At 36.3% G+C, this 20,422-nt stretch overlaps 1 protein-coding gene across 2 annotated transcripts in view; it reads right to left on the reverse strand.

The window, feature by feature from the left end:
• LOC124187111 (protein O-GlcNAcase) overlaps nucleotides 1–17,823 on the reverse strand; it is a 142,694-nt gene extending 124,871 nt beyond the window's left edge. Inside the window, exons 1-3 of one of the 2 annotated variants that reach the window (XM_046579374.1) lie at nucleotides 16,829–17,823; nucleotides 16,571–16,622; nucleotides 16,077–16,410 (exon numbers count right to left, since the gene is read on the reverse strand). In XM_046579374.1, coding sequence (XP_046435330.1) covers nucleotides 16,077–16,410; nucleotides 16,571–16,622; nucleotides 16,829–16,901 — 459 coding nt within the window. In that variant the 5' untranslated portion in view covers nucleotides 16,902–17,823. The remainder of the gene's footprint in view (nucleotides 1–16,076; nucleotides 16,411–16,570; nucleotides 16,623–16,828) is intronic. The other variant, XM_046579373.1, reaches the window with a different exon arrangement.
• Nucleotides 17,824–20,422: the final 2,599 nt, after the last annotated feature.

Raw genomic sequence — 20,422 nt, forward strand, 5'->3', positions numbered from 1 at the left:
CATTTATAAATTTATGCGCTAGTTTTATGACAACCTTTTTCTTCTACTTTTTGTTCATAATAACACGCCGTAGTTTACGAAGCGCAACGAGCGACGAAATGTCTATCAGATGGAACAGAGCATAAGAGGCTTCATTCTTAGAGCCAAGGAAACACTCCTGCAAGTTTGAGCAGAATCCGTGATCCGGAGGTCTGATCCTCTCCTTGTTAGTCTGAATTTATATCGGACACGATATATCAGATGGAGAAAAAAACAAATTTCAATGTGGCTTACGTGTCGCAGAACTATGCTTCAGACCTTTTGCTAAAACTACCTACCTTCCAGCAGTTAATTCATTACAGATTAGATCACAACGCCTGAACACTCATCAGTTTCGAAAAACAACATATTTCTATTCTTGTCGATTTTATAAAGATTCTACCAAGACATATTGATACTGCCTAAGCTGAGAAACAAAATGATAATATGCAATACCCTCCTAGTCTAATATTACCCTCACATTTTCCTAATCTAAATTACGATAACAGCTCAAAATGTCACTAACCTAGCTTAAATGAGAGAAAAGTCTTTTCACCCATACTAATTGTCGTCTTACAAGTCAGCTATAAAGACCATAATGTCAGCCGTATAAATGCTACACAAGGACAGTGTACTCTCAAACGCGGTAGTAGTTGAGCTCAAGATGTAACCGTAGCCATCTCCCATGACGACATTTATCGTACAGTGACTGCATCTGACCACTATAGCCATGTTTCACGTGATAAATACATTCTAAAAACTTGATACTTTAACGGCCATATATTCCATCTTTTTTCGAATTACTGAACTATTAGAAACAAAATTTTGCTTTATTAATAATGCCGTCGCCACATCCTTCCCCGTTCTTCGCGTAGAACTTTTTTTACTTTTCCAGCCTGCTCTATACCTGCAATCGCAACGTCTAATTGCTTCTTCATTTCTGGTCCATAGTAACATTGTGCCACCACCCCTCTCTACCATTAATGAGAACTGCAACCACCCTGGTACATAAGAGTATCACGCCAGCAAAATCTGCCCTTGCCAGTAAGCAATCCTTCACCCACATATCCCCATAAAATTAATTACTTATATTACCCCATAGATTTAATTCCTTGTATTAATCTGCGAGCTTTAACTGGCTCGTCGCACAAACGGGAAATAGTGAGAGCATAGTGGAGAGTAGAGGAATGATGTACCTGACAGAATCGGATCCGACCAAACCGGAAGTCTACTATAGAATGCAATTGAATAATTGATTCTATTCGCGGGCTGTCCGTTTATTTCTATTAATGTATTTCACTGCTTCACTGCCGATTTCACTGCTGCGCAAGCACAACGGCAAAAAATTTGAAATGCTGCGCATCACAACGATGCGCAAACACGTTCCAGAAGATTCTACACTATGTTGATGAATATGGCATCACTACTTTTATACCGATTCCAATCATTTCTTTTGAAATAAACAATTTTGGAACAATACCCGACAATTTACTCTACCTCACCATCATTCCATCCCGTGCGTACCCTAACGACGGTCAAGGTCTAGCGTAAAAGCAAACTCTTTTCTTTGGAATGTTCTGCGAACTGGCTACAATCGACCTTTTTTGTTCATGCAGCAATCTTCTTCGAAAGAATCAAAAACCTTACATCCCCCCCTCCCATAACTCGTGGTACCCGGTGTGATATCAATCAACTCACATACCCAATACAATGTTTACGCGATGCCGTTAGTTAGCAAAAAAGTGAGAGCTTTCATAAAGGACGAAAACAACGGCAAGTCTATAACCGAACTTATTGTTCTCAGAACGAAATTGTATTCGATTAAAATATCAGGTGAAAGCACAGATAAACAGCGAGTCAACACAGGCAGACCATCTACTTTGAAAAAAATTACTTTAACCCTTTCGTGCATAAACTTTTTCTTACATGCAATTCACTTGCAATTTTGCATGCACGGGCTTTTGGGTTCGGATCCAATATGGCGGGCAGACAAAAACAACTTGAATTTTTTTTTTTAATTCTGTAAGATTTTTTGGTATGTATTAAGCTTCTGTAAAAATTGGCATTCAGATTTCATGGTAGATTGGCAGAAAATGCTTTATTTCGTGGGAAAGTACGAGTTTCCATTTGTTTACATGAGTTATTTTTCAAAAGAAAAAAAAAATTTTTTATATTTTCTTTAGACTTAGAAATATTTCAGGGACTGCGGGACCAAAAAAACTCAGTAGTTGTTACAAAAACAGTAGTTTAATAAATAAAAAAATCTTTAAAAAAAAAGATGGGACGCTAAACGACCCTGCGTGAATTAAAGGGGGTTAAACGATTATCTGCAATACACTTTCATTATCGGAATTCAGTGAGAAGTCAAAATGTGATTTGAAGTTTGGAACTGTAACGTGGCATTTTTAATGCCCGTTACAAACGACTCCTTGAACCCTAACCGAAACGAAAAGTAGAGACTGCGGTATCAATTGATGAAGTATCCAAGATTCCGAGGGGGCGAATAACGAGGTTGAAATTAGTAACAACGTTATCGTAACGAAAACATTGGAAAAAATCACTAGTTTCTTACTTTTACAATGATTTTAAAGGAACTAAGATTACAAAATATAAGTATATTTTATTTTATTACGGTTTACTTAATTTCAAACAGTTCCAAAATCGCAAAATAACAGGTTTTCCTCATTATCACCATGAATCGTCAAGTTTACGTTACTAACTTCAACATAGTAGCGAATAAGATATTTCACAGTTTTTGTTTCTTTTATTTTCGAGTATGATGGCACAATTTTATGGAACGATGGATAGCGACGATTTTAAAAGATGTCGAAGCTACGGAAGGGAAGCCAACGAAGATCCCTGCATCGCGGTCCAAGGCGACATCAATTCCCGCCAGTGGCCGGAGAGCCACAGCCTTTTCTCCGCTTTTTCCGCCAATAGCTGGCTACTGGACTTGCGAAGAATCAACTAGCGACGAAGAATGACCGCCCGCGCTATTATGTAGCTACGCGGCTGATGAAATTGCAATCCAGGGTTAAGTTCGGCGTCACGACGTTCCAGCAAATGTGCGTCAGATTGCGCAATCGACGAAATTGATGGAAAATCAATTGTTACGGATTCTTGCGGGCATGAAGACACGTAGCAGGGGCCGCAAAGTGATCCGTGTTGCGGCAGTTTGAGAAATTTTCATATCACTCTAGTTCTGACGATCGCGTAATAGACACGTTCTATGCTCTTCGATAACGAGTTTATTTTTTTTACAATTACGAACTGTCGATGACGAAAGACTTCGAAAAACTGGATGCTTTTTGTAGTAGCTGCAGAACGGTAAGCGCGGCTTAGTTTCTCACGATCGAATTTCGAAAGTAATGAAGTAACGACTTGCCAAATAACGGATAGGCATTTTAGATTTGCGATGTCGATAACTGCTGGAAATTCGCTGGCCGATCTTCTTGCTTGGTGACCGTAGCCTGAGTCCCGCGTTATCAAGGAAAGAAAATTTAATTTTCTAAAATATTTTGAGTAGATTGAAGAATGAAGAAAGTTTAGTCGAAATTCCGGTCAGGTAAATGGAAGAATTTAATTGTTGGGAAAACGAACATGTTTGCGTTTTCGACGTTTCAGCCGGGCCCTGCCGACCATCCTCAGGCTATAATAATTACAAAATGTTTCAGAAAACAATTCTAATTGGAACACTAACATAGTCTCTCAGGGCCCGGCTGAAACGACGAAAACGCAAACATGTTCGTTTTCCCAACAATTAAATTCTTCCATTTACCTGACCAGAATTTCGACTAAACTTTCTTCATTCTTCAATCTACCTCCTGGTCACTAATACTTCACAAATATTTTGAGTAGAGCCACGGTTCCGAATTAAGTCTTTTTCGTGTAATTTTAGTACAATTCGAATTCCGTTGTAGGAAGTCGAGTCGTGGTATCACGTTTCGCAGTGTCGCGTCTCGAATAGGTTGTGAATTGCCGTAATTGACTGTTCGAAATAGACAATGGATTACTTAATTAGTAATTTTGAGAAAATGTAGCATTTAAATACGTTGCGACTGCGTTTAGTTGAGTCTGAACTCGTGATTTATGATTAAGTTTACTGTTACGATTTGAGTCTTACTCGTTTCGATTTAGTTGACGGTTACAATAAGAATTTTGTGGTGTCAAATTTCACACATATCAATTTGTGATTGAATACGATTGACTTTAGGTTGTGTTGACTCATTGTCAATTAATGTTTTCGTTTTGTTATATTTGAGTTTGAGTAAATATTGAGGTTACAAATAATTTCTGTTCAATTTTCGTTTTGGCTTGAGATTAAATTAAGTTGCATGTCTAGTGCTACGCCTCGACGTACTTTTTTCAAAATTGTTTTCCCTTCCCCGACTTTCCGTGTGGTAGTGCTGACTTAACGTTAATCTATCACCACCGCCATTTTTTATACTTTTTTTGCAGAGCAGAAAATACGTTATTTTGCCACTAATTAGCCTAAAAATAACCTAAAATTATGGTGTAGTCCATTTTTTGATTTTCTAACGTAGTGGTGCCAGCTTAACGTAAGTAAAAAACCTATCTCAATTGTTAAATTCATTACGGGTGCGACAATGTTGAAGTGAAGTCACCATTTTTCATCTGTGGAAGAACATATGAAAAAAGGAATTTCATGCCCCCAAAAAATGATATTTCGATATTTCGAATTTAGCTGACCACTTGTTGCTGATCTTGCTTCGTGTTTTCGCAAGTGGAATGTAACTAGCCGTATCAAGCTGGAACCGCCACATTATAAAATCGAAAAATCTTCTATGGAATAATTAAGGGCTAATTAAAGGCAAATTAAATGCTCTATTTTCGAATTAAATGCTTTGCGTTTTTTAAAAGAAACCTGTGGCGGTGCCAGCTCGAGATAAACCTGGAACCGCCACACCTAAAAAAAAACGGGAACGAGGTCAAATTTCTAAAAAGTGTGGTCATAGTTAAAGACTGATTAAAGGCTCCAGGAACGAGTATTTCATTAAAATATATATTATACATAAATTAAAATATAAGATATATATATATATATATATTAAAATATATACTATATATATTCACCCCCAAACAGCTTCAAAAGTTCCATTTATGTATAAAAATACGCCTGTTAAAATTTCAGCTCTTATTAATATTATGAGGGTGCGCACCGTACTTTTCTTTTTTTCATCAGAATAACGTGTACGTAATAGAGTTCGTCGCTGAGGCACATTGGAGACTATGTATCTATATATCTGGCATGTTTAAGTGTGTATAATACACGACTTATTTTAACCTAATTAGAACGGCAGAATAACTCGGGCAAAATGCTTTTTGCCCCTTCTTATTTTTATAACTAGCTTACGATGCGTCGTACAGAAAATTCACAAACAAATTTTCGTAGAGAATTGAACGCTCTACAAAAAAAGGTCTCTTATTATTTTTCGATAAATTCACTCGTTGAAACGTTATTCGAGGTCAAAAGTCAATAAGAATGAAAACAACTTTTGAAAGAGTAGATTTATCAGAAAATAATAAGATATCTTTTCTTGAACAGCGTTCCATTCTCTACAAAAATATGTCGGTGGATTTTCTGTACGTCGCCGCATCGTTAGCTGCTGACAAAAATCAGAATGAGCAAATACTTTTCTCCATATATTTTTATGAAAAATAGAAAAGTGCGATGCACAACCTTTTAATGTTAAGATTGAGAGCTCAAATTTTGAAAGACGTATTTTCGTACCGAAATGAAACTTTTCAACTTGTTTGGAAGTAAAATAAAATTTTTTTTTCTTATTAAAGTGCCTTGTTATACATTCAAAATAGTTGTGAAATTGATTTTTCGATATTATTATGAATTTAACTTATAGATAAGACCTTAAGAAACAAGAAGATATTTTTCCAGTATTTTGGGTATTATAAAGTTTCAACTGGTTAATGTGCCGTGAATGCAAACGGCTCATGGTTACCTGTGGTGAGGTAGGAAAAAACAGAGTATGGTTTCAGGTTGAGGGCTTACAACGCTATACAGCACATGATGTGAATATACGATATATTGTCGATTAATGTTCACACCACGGAAGAAAAGTTAAAAATGGCAATATTGATTATTTCAAGAAATCTTGCAATTGAATTATTTCCCGAGATGTGCGGTGCTGTGATAGCCAACATCACAGTCGTCTCCACGCAATTCTCAGTCTACTGAAATCATACATGCTGAGAATACCAATAGCTATTTTGTTGAATAAAAATGATTTTTTCCTACCAATGAGATTTAATATTAACAATGTGTACTATAGGCAATTACTGGCGAATAAAATTGAAAATTTTTTGATACATAATGGAATTTAACACAGGTCATTTAAATGAATTCACTCCAAGCGCTTAGGCATTGACAAGCTTTTTTTGATAATTGTCGATATACCCTTTGTTCGCCTGCATTTTTGTGATCATTATTGAATCATATTTTATTATTAATATTTTTATTATTAATTATCACTGATTTACGATTCTGATTCATGGGTGAATTCAATTCAATGGATCGGGGGCGATAACGTCGGAAATGAACCGAGTCAAGGTAGAGTGAAACATTGTTTGGATAACGGTGACTGGCTTAGACAGGCAGAACACATTATTGCAACAAATTTGTGAGCGATAAACTTTTCGACAATGTTGACACTTGATCCAATAGCACTCCATATTTATGCATCAGCATGAAGTTACGGACAATACCAGAAATTACTCTATTTAAAATAGTCTCGGGAATCATGGATTGAAAAGAGGTATCATGATTCCTGATAGCGACGAAGTATAGTAAACTATGAATAGAACGTTTTCGTCTCTTGAGCACCCGATGTAAGAATGTATGTAGATGAATATTAACATGTAGGAATCTTACGCTTCCGGTGGGAAACCACGTAAGACGGGCAAAGCCGTCCAATAAATGATATGCGGATGTGCATATCATTAAGTTTTTAATTATAGTTAACTATACTGGCAAACGGTCCCGTGAAACTTGAATTATTTTTTAGTACTAACAGAACAGAATAATCGGTTTGATCGTTGACAAAACATGGGTGAAATCAACTAAATACTGAAAAATTTGGTGTATCCTGAAATTCACTCAAATTTCTCTGCTGATTTTTGTAGGGCTTGTGATGTTGAAAATTTTTCCGTTATCAGAGACAATTCAATAATGCATTGTTTTGGAGTGATCGAAATCTGGAAATTGAAATAGATTTCCTCAAGACTTGTATGTATTTTCTGAAACACAGACTTTTGAAATCTGCAGCGGAAAGCCTATGATTATGAAATTGACGTAACGCCTTTAAAAACCCTCTAACTTGTTCCGTCCACGAGTTACACTGATTTTTCGAGTATTGAGGTGGTTTTCACCCCTTGGGGGAGGAGCATTTAATTCGCACGGGTGGTTGGTTAAGAGCCTTTAATTCTAGAGTAATTTTGACGCCTCTAGAAAGCCTGTAACTTGTTCCGTCAAAGAGTTACACTGATTTTCCGAGTTTTGAAGTGGTTTCCATCCGTTGGGGGGGGGGGAGCAGTTAATTTAAGCGGGTGATATTCCAGGAGCTTGCAATTCCAGAGTAATTTTGACGCCTATACGAACTCCGTAACTTGTTCCGTCCAAGAGTTACACCGAATTTAAGAGTTTGAGGGGTGTTCTTGTCTAAGGGTGGTTCTCAGAAAATGTTTTATCCATGGATTCCTGGAGCCTTTAATTAGTCTTTAATTATGACCTTCACTCTTTTTAGAAATTTGACCTCGTTCCCGTTTTGTTTAGGTGTGGCGGTTCCAGGTTTATCTCGAGCTGGCACCGCCACAGGTTTCTTTTAAAAAAAGGAAAGCATTTAATTCGAAAATAGAGCATTTAATTAACCTTTAATTAGCCCTTAATTATTCCATAGAAGATTTTTCGATTTTATAATGTAGCGGTTCCAGCTTGATATGGCTGATGTAACTTTTGATCTGATGATCGACATGAAATGAAACAAATTGGAATCACTTAGTCAATAATACTCTGAAAGTTCGATCATATGACATCATTTTTTACGTACAACCGTACGGCCACTATTTGCAAGGAAGCAAATAAAAGAAACTTCTTCGCTGTTCTTCACAAGAATAAACAATGTTTCCATATTATGATCTTCTTGACTTCAAATAGTTCTCTCTGAAGAATGTCTTGATATTGTTTTTCGAAGCCATTGTTTGTAAATTATCATAAACAATTGTAACGAGCAAATATTAGGAAAAAAAAAATTTTTTTCACGTGTTTTTTCTCAATTTTTTCCTTCTCTAGGCACTATCTAACCCTATTCTATACAAACTATAAGTATAAGTATCGATGAATTTGTACACAGTAGTCAGGTGCCCCCAACATTCTTGAAGGATCAGTCACGTGTCTGCATTTAGTGAACGCGGCGACAAAGACATGGGACCTTCTTGATATTTAACAGAAAACTATTCACAAAACATCATTAGCCGGAGTGCGTTTAGATTTTTTGAATCAAGTTTAAGGGGGATGGGTACATTAGAATAACAAAATTTCATGTATATGTTCATGTTTTTCCCTCCATTTTCATGAAGCTCAGATCTTTCTTTAACCCCTTCCCAAGTACAAGGTCAAACGCGTCTCACTGTATGACGAGAGACATTTGTTACCAGGATACCATTAGTCCAGGAAATAAAGCCGAACAAAGGTCTTTTTATGACACAAATTCAGGATGGATGAGACCTATATATGCTTATTAGTCCGGTCAATTTAGACCAAAAAATAGGGGTGAGGTTACAATAATTCACACTTGGCTGAAAACTGGTAGGGTTGTTCAAAACACTGTTATAAATGTAAAATGTGAAAAAAAATCCTCATCGATCCGACACCTGGAAAAAAATTTACTCGGGGTCAAAGGTCACAAAAACGGGTTTTTCGCGATTTTCAGCAAAACGGTAAGTTTTATCATAAAATTAGCCCAGACAACAATTATAGATCAGATAATTAACTATAAAAAATATCCAAATACTTTTTTTCCTAAGAGCCACAGTTTTGAAGATATAACGATTCAAAAAGTCGAAAGCGTTGTAATCGTCATAATATGCACACGTTTCGACGGCACCTTTGAGGTAGTGTACTTAGCACGGTTTTTTTACTGTGGTTTCCCTGGTAGGCCTATTCCACTGATCTGTTGTGATTCTGTTTAATTTGAAACTATTGAATAATTAAATATATTGGCAAGTGTTGAAAATGATAAAAGGGGTGTGAATTAAAAAAAAAAAAAAAGTAAAGTTTATCCATCGGAATCATAATTGTCTGAAACTTCTGCTTCCTATTCTCCTTGTTCTTCTTTTTCTTCTTGTTCTTCTTCTTCTCCTTGTTTATCTTCTTCATCCTGGGTGCAAGTAAATTGCCCCAATAACGACACATCGCATGTCTCTTCGTTAGCATCAAATGAATCTTCAATTTTTGGTAATTCAACATTGGAGCATGACAGACCTTGACAATTTGTACATGCTACAGAACAAAACAGTCCAACTTTTTTGCAACCACATTTAGCACTACATCCCTTTTTACAGTTGCAAAAAATTGTGTTTAGCAGTTTTTCTGGCGCAGGTGAGAGTAAAGTTTGAACTGGCTCTAATGAATTGTCGACCAACTTCCAACCCCATCTTTTGGGTCTAGCTGATAACCAAGCCACACTTGAACTAGGTAATATACCCGAAAAAGATGTTGATAAGCAGCCGCTGAGGTTGGAGGAAGACAAGCTAACTGCACTTGTTTTTTATTTCGAGTATTTTTAACGAAACATGCATATCGAAACTTATCTAAGCACGTAATTTTTTTAGGGGCTCCATACATGGAGAGAAGAAAACGAATTCCGTTGGTGATAACTTCTTGTGGAGTTGAATTACTCTTTTTAAAAACTTCAGCACATTGAACTAAATCTTGTTTTTCAAACATTTTAAAAACAGTTGTTTTACCCCTCCTGAAAAATGCATATGTCGTATCATAGCCAGTTTATGCATGTAAAAATAGTGCATGATTTGACACTTTGCAAAAGTAGATAAACTTTCTTATGAATATATTAACAATTGATGTTGAGCTTTTCCAGGTTTAAAAAAACAAATAGTATTTTCGATTGGAGTTCGAGCAGTGAGTAATACGAGTAAGTCTACATCTTCGCCTACGACAATAGTTGTATTTGTTAAATTGAATTGCTCTATTGCTGTTTCAATTATCATTACATCAGCATCATTATTAGCTTGTTCGACCAATATATTTTCAGCAGTAAACTTTTCTTTCAACATTGCAATGAACCGAGATTTGTTGTGAGTATTTGCAAGAAATTTCTGTTGACTGGGGGAAACTGTCATAGATTGATCAAATAAAATATCAGAAGATGAAGATGTTGCTGAAGTTGAATGGGAGACAGATGTTGCTCAAGGTTACACTGGCGTATAAAATGAGGGACTGGGTTTCTTTTCACCCGAAATTCTTATATTCATAATATTTTATATGTGTAAGTTACACTGACCGATAGAACGATATTTTTACTTGTATTACAGCTTCAGTGATGTATATACGTGGTGTACTTATACATATTATGATGATTACAACTCTTTCAACTTTTTGAATCGTTACATCTCTAAAACGGTGGCTCTTAGGGAAAAAAGTAATTGGACATTTTTTATAGATAATTATCTGATCTACAATTTTTGTCTGGACTAATTTTATGATAAAACTTACCGTTTTACTGAAAATCGCGAAAAACCCGTTTTTGTGACCTTTGACTCCGAGTAAATTTTTTTCCAGGTGTCGGATCGATGAGGACTTTTCACATTTCATTTATAACAGTGTTTTGAACAATCCTGCCAATTTTCAGCCAAGTTTGAATTATTGTAACCTTGGATGTCTAAATTGACCGGACTATATAGAGCTGATGGGCATGATGAAGGCCTGTGTTTCCGAGCACGATTTTGTTGGCGAAAAAACAAAAAAAAATGCGGAGCGTTCAAAGTTGGTGAAACGATGTTTTGAGCGATAGCGAGGAAACTATTGATCTGAGAGAAAAAAAGTTTTACAAGAATTTATAACTATTGAAAAGACGAACAATTTGGCCGGTCACAAATTGAAATTTACTAATTTGTTCTCTTGCAAAGTAATAAAAACCTGATAAAATGACCATTTCTACAATAACGAATAATTTATCCAATAATGCATGTACATCTTTGAAAGTCTCGTAATATATATCTCTTGGTAGATCGGAGAAAAGCTATTTATTATTAAAAACCCAACTTTTCTTGCACGGAATTTCCGAGCTGAAATATTATCGAGAAGCAACAAAACTGGAAAAATATTAATCCCAAAGAGTCCCACTATCATGTACACCATGAGACAAAACAATTTTTTATTATTAAGTGGCTGTAAAATGACTCCAAAAAGGGAGTACGCTTTTTACTCGCAAACAAATGGAATTACTCCGCCAATTTTTATGTTACAGAATCAGTATTAGCATTATTGAAAAGCTGTTATTTTTACACGGATTTATAAAAAAAAAATTCGTTCAAAGTTAATCAGGGGGGGGGGGGGAGATCATTTTTTAACATGGAGAGCTAAAATTTGGGTACAGTATAGAAAAAGACTCTTACTAACCGGCATAAAATTTTCGAAGACATTACTCATGAATGGACTGTTCATTTTTGCGGTTAATTCACGGTCAAGACGTGTGGCCGCGTATGGCGACGGAGTGGGGGACATCCATCTCCGCCTGGGCGGCGCTTGCGCTAAAAGTGAATTCGCGGGTTCAAATTCCACGAACTTGGAATATCTCTTGATGACAATGAACGTAACGAGATGTTTTTTTTTTTCAATCTCGGCTAGCTTTTTTCGTTGATCGTGAATTTGTTATCAACATCTCAAAAAAAATATTTTTGAACCTCGAAATTTGTTTATTAATTTTTCATCTTACTCATATTTAATCAACTTTCGGATTTAATGTGAATTGCCTTTCATCATTATAAAGTTCCTCTATGAGTTTACCGAAAAAAATCGACTCAATGAAAAATATATTGTTTCCGAAGCATGGATCATCTGGAATAAATACGAAACGTATTTACGTTCGAACATAGCGTATTTAATACAACAAACGGTTATAAAAAGTACCGAAGCAAAAAATACAAACGTCAAAAGCCCTTCAAATTGAGGCATACGTAAATACGTTTCGTATTTATTCCAGAGGTTCTGTCCCTTATATTCCGATTTTTCCGCAAAACGTAATTACCCGTGCTCCGGAAACAATATATTTTTCATTGAGTCGATTTTTTTCGTTAAACTCATAGAAGAACTTTATAATGATGAAAGGCAATTCACATTAAATCCGAAAATTGATTAAATATGAGTAAAAAGAAAAATTAATAAACAAATTTCCAGTTTCAAAAATATTTTTTTTTGAGATGTTGATAACAAATTCACGATCAACGAAAAAAGCTAGCAGAGATTGAAAAAAAAAACATCTCGTTACGTTCATTGTCATCAAGAGATACTCCAAGTTCGTGGAATTTGAACCCGCGAATTCATCTTCAGCGCAAGCGCCGCCCAGGCGGAGATGGATGTCCCCCACTCCGTCGCCATACGCGGCCACACGTCTTGACCGTGAATTAACCGCAAAAATGAACAGTCCATCCATGAGTAATGTCTTCGAAAATTTTATGACGGTTAGTAAGAGTCTTTTTCTATACTGTACCCAAATTTTAGCTCTCTGTGTTTAAAAGAGCAGCTGCAATAATTATTGAAAAAAAATATCTCCCCCCCCCCCTGATTAACTTTGAACGAATTTTTTTTTTTTTAAATCCGTGTAAAAATAACAGCTTTTCTATAATGCTAATACTGATTCTGTAACATGAAAATTGGCGGAGTAATTCCATTTGTTTGCGAGTAAAAAGCGTACTCCCTTTTTGGAGTCATTTTACACCCACTTAATTGTAAAAAATCGTTTTGTCTCATAGTGTACATAATAGTGGGACTCTTCGGGATTAATATTTTTTCAGTTTTGTTGCTCCTCGATAATATGTCAGCCCGGAAATTCCGTTAAAAAAAAATCGGGTTTTTAATAACAAATAGCTTTTCTCAAAAAGTATTAATCTGATCGAGCTCCGGTTTTGTAAATTTTTTTAGTATACCAAGAGACATATATTACGAGACTTTCAAAGACGTACATGCATTATTGGATAAATTATTCGTTATTGTAGAAATGGTCATTTTAGCAAGTTTTTATTACTTGGCAAGAGAAGAAATTAGTAAATTTCAATTTGTGACCGGCCAAGTTATTCGTCTTTTTATACCTATAAATTCTTATCAAACTTTTTTTTCTCCCAGATCAATAGTTTCCTCGCTATCGCTCGAAAACATCGTTTCACCAACTTTGAACGCCACGCATTTTTTTTTTTTTGCCAACAAAATCGTGGTCGGCAACACATAGGCCTTCATCGCAGCCATTAGCTCTATAAGAATATATAGGTCTCATCCGTCCTGAATTTGTGTCGTGCAAAAATGCTTTATTTCCTGGACTACATGGCAACCGCTGTAAATAACGCAAATGTTTTCTGCTTGAATAAATCAAGAAGAACGGGAGGCTGAGAATCTACTCACCAATGCTGAAGAACTGTTGTATAGACCAGGAATTACGGATTAGTGATGAATTAAAAAAAAAACGGTGTTTTGACGCAATAAGCAATCCTGATATTTTAAACTCGTTATTCTCGAAACCAGGTTTTTCAAATCGACGGACATAACACGATAACTATTTGACCGATTCACTCTAGATTTGGACAGCTTGTGCTTCATTCCTTTGTCTTGGAATTCAGTCGGCCAGATTGTTGGTACATTATTTTTTCATTTTTTTACTCTAATGATTGGGCAAAAAAGTGATGAATTAGGTTTTATTATTTTTATTTATACGGTGGCCATTTTTTTAAATCTTCAAAAATCAAAACCGTATTTTACTGAAGTTCTAGCTTCATATCTTAGCTTCGAAATGACGTTTGGTTTTTTTTTCAAATCAGCCGTTTACCCAGAAGGCTGTCCACCGCCAAAAAAAGGCTTTTCATTTAACCAACTCCCACGGGCACCATTTTCAATATTTTCTGATACACAAAATTTTTCATATATTGTACATACATACATTCACATAAATAAACTGATAGTACAAATGCAATAAAATCACAAAAAAATTGATGTCTTCTCGGTCTCTAATGTACATTCCCTGTCAAGTCAAACCTCGTCAACAAGTCGCACGTCGAGAGGTAAGTAAAAAAAGTTGATACGCAGATCTAACAATTTATTTAAATATCGAGGTTGAACTTTTGAGGCAAGAAATCGAGTCTTCCGTACGTTCTTTTGCCCACGGAGGATTTGTAATTTTTTTTGCTAACATTGACATACCCATAATAAATTTAACAATTAAGACTTGCTTCTGAGGTTTTCACGGAAGCTGAGCGTTTTTGAAATCTTTTTTCAAGCCGCCCTCACGGCCAAACTGTTCAAGTTAGAGAGGCGCCATCTGTAACTTTCCGGTGGAAGATTTTGTGTTCTACAAGTGATTTTATGCATTTTAGTCTACCTGTAGGTGTTTCAGAGTGTTCGCGTTGAAAGTACCCGCAATGCGAAAAATTTGCAGATTTACAAAGTTTTTAATTATTTTTCAAAAATATACCTAGCTACAATATACCCAACAACTCGGATTCTCATTGCATAAGATGGTATGAATATGCAAAGACATTTCAACGTAATGTTGAATTTTGATACAATGTTAATTATTTCAGCCAGCTATCAGATTTATCTAAATTGCACTGCACCACCTTTCAAATTTTTTTCACCAATCTGTTTTTTGACATAAGCTCTCTAATTGTGAAAAACAAGCCAAGTTTTTTATAACAAGTACTTGATGCGAAGAAAAAAATTTGAAACAGCTCAAAAGATATCACATTAAAGGTTTAAACTCATAGCTACAACAAACATGACCAAATCTCGTGATGATAATCTTGTTTCACGATTCTTTTCAGCAGTCCTACCACCAGATACATTATTAGTGCATAACGAGGTTAAGCTTGTTAACATTACGTAACAGTACATTTTTTTTAAATCATCATTTTAAGCTTTAGCATCAGTCTAAACTGCTTCTTGCAAAATGAGTACATATCGCGTTATTTAAGAAGGTTGGTGAGCTTGGTGAGCCAAAAAACTACTTCTCACGAATAATATTACAAGAAAATCGAGCATTGAGTATTTATCAAAAATGTCAATACATTCGTAAGAGGTTTTTTTTCTTTTTTTGAACCATATGAAAATGAAAGATACTGCAATCATGAGGCAAAGCTTACATGTAATTTTTCATTTCAAATCGCTTCAAAATGAGAAAAATAGTGTTGTTTGATTTCACTCAGCAATAATTATTTTATTCACAAGACAATTTTCAAAAGTCTCACTAGAAAGCTTTTTATTCGCCACGTTGGTACTATTAAACCTTCAATTTTACAACATTACATCAATGCTAAATTTGATGATCAACAAAGAGTAAAATTGAATTGGCTACCTAAAAAATATAGAATCTGTATGAGTGTTTTTGTATAAAATAGTTTTCTGAATAAAATAAGCTATCATAGAATGAAATCAAACGAATCTAGTAGATTTATCGTAATATTGAAGCTATTTGAAAAGAAATGTTGATTTTTAAACTTGTTTCATTACGGTATAGTTTATTTTCTAATTTCTTAAGAACACAATGTACCTTACAAACACATAAATTGATTGAATGCTCAAAATGCTACTATCTTGTAATAAAATCGATAAGAAGTATCAACAATTTTTTGTTCATTAGCTTCCTAATGTCACAATGTATAATGCACCATAATTCATTCGATATCAAATTGGCAAATTAGCCATCCTATTTGAAATTGTCTTCTTACGTTACTATCATGTTCTTTAGCCTCACATTTTTTAAGCATCATGACTAAATAGATCACACCATTTTGATGAAACTTACTTGAGCGTGTGCGAAGGACTGAAAGACTTCTTTATCAGCTTCACTCATTTCTGGTTCAATATCGTCGAAGAGCAGAGCAAATGCAATGCAACCGAACTGGCTAACTTGCTCCAGTTTCCTTTTTAAAGCAGCAATTTCTTTTGGACTAGAATAAGTAATATCTAAGCCAGGTGACAAGGCATAGTAAAAACTGATTCCACACTCCTTAGCTGCAGTTATAAGACCAGTTAAGTGCTCGGCTTCTTCGACTGTATATAAATCTCGCCAGTATGCACGATGTTTGTAATCGTCTTTTGGTGCATAGAGATATGAGTCCATTCCCCACTTTTTCATTCTGAAACCGAACGGGAACAGTTATTTGCTATATTTCACAAACAAAGAAAATATGTCAAGCAGTATGTGAAATGTTTCTATTAGAAAATCTAAAAATGTGATCGACAACACAATAAATTTATTCTGTTATTATCTTTCAATGATTGAAAAGACATTCTTACTTCTGGAATAAATCCTTTCTCTGTTCTGTTGTCCAAGGGCGGCCGTAGAATCCTAAAATAATGAGAATAGATGTAAAGTTCAAGTCGATTGAACGCATCGGGCTGGGGTTAGGGTTGTAACAATAACATTATTGTGCCACATTCATCATTACTTAGCTCCACATAAGGTCAGAGAATACTGTCGTGGTTTGATTGAAAACTTCAGTGGTGATGTAGTATTCAAGGGGAAGTATCGGAAGATTATGAACAAATTGTTACCTTCAACAACGCCACATATGAAATTTCCATTCTTCGTGTTTGAATTATGGCTAGCTCCATTTGTCACCGCCATCGTGAAATACAAAATATGTTTTTGTTTCGATTTCCTGAGTTCGAAGTTTAAAATAAAATTCGAAACGTACAAACTCGACCTGCGTAGTAAAAAAACAAGGCAAAACCATAAGGTTTAACTTTCTACTTCAACTTAAACGTCACTGAGTTTGCATGGTACACAACAGTACACAACGACAAGCTTTAATTATGTAAAAACTACACTCCGGTAAGACTTCGCCAAAAGTAGGATCGATTTCTAGTCTCACGAATTGTTCACGATCGGTGGTACACTCGATACAGTAAAAACATGATAACTTTCTACCATATTGTCATAACGTTTTCACTGGCTTCACTCGATGCGCACTGAGTGCAAGTTTCCTAGAATTCCGCTTCTTATTAAGCTCCATATACTTTAGCCTCACATTAACACCCAGGTGGGCTAATATTTTTTGAACCCTTCCTTCGTCGTTTGTTGGTATTTAATAGTGAGTTCCCGACGTTTGATGGTGAATAGTTTAGTCGTTATTAATAAAACAAATTCGACTAGGGATTTCGCGTGACGTCAGCCCTTCATGATTGTATTTGGTGATCGAGCGCTACTTTTGCAGAATCGTTTGTTGGTATTTATTAGCGCTTGTCCAACCTTCAATAGTCTCCCAATTATCTGTGAATATTGGAAAAAATGGCCTAAAAACAAAAATAAGAGGACAGGGGCAGGATTCTGAACATCAAGTGAGTTCGAGTTAGTGAGTTCTACGGTTTTCCGCTCTCCATGCTATTATTATAGTCGATGGTTAATGAACATCACGGTCAGTACAGAGCTTATCGATGTTAAATATTATTACGAAGTGGCATATGCTGTTCATAGAGAGCGATAGCTTAGAAAGAAGAGAAAAATAGATGTTCTGACGTTTGTTTGTATTAATCATACATAACCTCTTATTCCTTCTCAAAAAGGTTGGGTCAGCCCCACGGTCTTACATACAGGTCTGAAAACTCTGGTGGTGGGGGGCGACTCACTTCTTGAGTCCGCTTTCAATAATTCTTACAAGGGGAGTGTCTAACTTGGGAATCACAGATTTCCATTACTTTTATATATATTGTAAGGCAGGGTCCCCTCAATAAATATATAAAGCGGCAAGACGCCATTCGTTTTTATTATTGAGAAATTTCAACTCAAAGTTCTATATGTAACTTAAGTAGAAGGAACCTTTTTACCGGTTGCAGCAATAGTTCCGTGGCGTAGCGGTAACGCTCTTGCTTACTGAGCGACTTTATTTTTGATAATATTGATCACTTTGTTATTATAATTATTACAAATCCTATTTTTATCATTTTTTGTATTTTTTCCTAACTTAAAAATAAAAAAATAATTTATAGAAATATTAATTATTATTTATTTATTTTTGTATTAAATAATTTATAAAAAAAAAAAAAAATGTAACTCTAACGGAACTTGAACAGCCGTTCGGTCCCTCAGTAAGCAAGAGCGTTACCGCTACGCCACAGAACTATTGCTGCAACCGGTAAAAAGGTTCCTTCTACTTAAGTTACATATAGAACTTTGAGTTGAAATTTCTCAATAATAAAAACGAATGGCGTCTTGCCGCTTTATATATTTATTGAGGGGACCCTGCCCTACAATATATATAAAAGTGATGGAAATCTGTGATTCCCAAGTTTGACACTCCCCTAGTTAGATTGGCCGCATGGTCGCTGTAACCTAGTAGGGTCACTCGTGTCACCTGTGAGCGGCAGAGACAAAAAAAATTTCTCTCTGTTGGCGTAAGCGCGCTACAACCTAATCGGCCGTACTAGATAGTAGCGACAGCGACGCAGTGCCGAAACTGTAAACTACAAATTGATTCAATGTGTGAGTCACTCCTAGCCACGGTCTTACACACGGAGTTTCCAGACCTGTATGTAAGACCGTGGTCAGCCCCCTGATACACGCTGCTAAAAGTAGTTCGCAAAATGTCCCTCGATTCTGTCACCAATTGCCACCACTAGTGGCGCTAATAGTTACCTGACGAGCTTGCGCGCGAGCCCACTGCTCGTATACTAAAAAATTGTACGCGTCTTGTCCCCGTTTTTTAGTTCCTCTACGTGGCGCTAGTAGACTTCTGACACGCTCGCTGCCCTTGCTGACCGCGTGCAAGCTCGTCAGACAACTACTAGCGCCACTAGTGGTGGAGATTGGCGGCAAAATCAAGGGACATTATGTGAAACACTTTTAGCATCTTGTGTCAAGGGGCTGCGGTTATGTATTGTGCAACATATAGGTTATTCGTGGTGTGAATCGAAAATAGATTATTTCAATTTTTAATCGCAGGTGAATATAAAGTTTATAGCTGAAATGGCGCATTCGTGTGTTGTGCAGTGTTGCGGAAATAATCGTACAAAAGTAAAAGTTTCTGATGGGTATATCAGTTTTTTTCGTTTGCCTCAAGTTAACGTGATGTAACACCTGATTTCCGTAATTCATTTTTTGTACCTGGCATTGATATTCGAATTATTCAATGTTTCAAAAATTAAGTGTATTCTCCAGAACACGAATCCCGTAACATTATCGCTACAACTCCGAACCACAGTCTTACATACAGGTCTGGTAACTCCGGCACTTTTGAGTGGTAGGGGGTGTCACCGTTAGTGAGGCACACGGTCTTATTTCCTATCTATCCGCTAGGAGCGCCATTGGCCCGGGGTATGATAGATATAGATATATACCGATAAGATAACCTGCTCATCGAAGTTTTTGACAGTTCATAACTCAGTGTACAGTGTGTAAACAGTGGATCATCTCCACAAGATCTCAAACTGTCTCAAAAGTTGTGAGCCCTCGCTTGATGTTTATGGATTTTAATGACTTAAACATTTGAGGATTCCGTTCAAATAAAACAATTATCACGCCCGGCATGGAATGCTAGTAAACATCTCAATCATTTTTTATTCGCATCTTTCTTCATTTTTGAGTGTTATTCAGGATTGTTGATTCCGAAAAATCAGCTATTCGGATCTGATTTATGATTGGCTCACCCCGAGGGGGCAGCGCTGCAGACGGCGAAGACGAGAACCACGGTTTTGCCTCATTATCTGAGTCATTCCCCACCCTACTAGTTTCGGACCTGTATGTGAGACCGTGCTCCGACATACTCAAAAGACCTATCATCCTTTCCCCGCGCAGATTCAACGTTACAACAATTAATCACCACAGATCTAGGGTATTATGACGCCGTTGGTACCGGATTTACTTAAGTCCAGTCCAGCGCGAGACGGAAATTTCTTTAGAGAGAGAAGCTGCACTCCTGGGCACACCATGGGTGCGTTCGTGGAGCACGCCTACGCGCTTTGAGCGCTTACGCTTACGGACCCGTTCGACCCATGCATACTCACACCACGGGTGAGGGGCGATTTCATTTCGGTCGCGATCGATGTTTATATACATATATATATATGTCGGAGAAGAATTAAGAGGATGCATCATCAAGTGAATTCGAAACTTGAACTTTGAATGAGTCCGCCGTATCAAGCGTCAAACGT

The sequence above is a fragment of the Neodiprion fabricii genome, chromosome 7 (assembly GCF_021155785.1).
Source record: "Neodiprion fabricii isolate iyNeoFabr1 chromosome 7, iyNeoFabr1.1, whole genome shotgun sequence".
Lineage (NCBI taxonomy): Eukaryota > Metazoa > Arthropoda > Insecta > Hymenoptera > Diprionidae > Neodiprion > Neodiprion fabricii.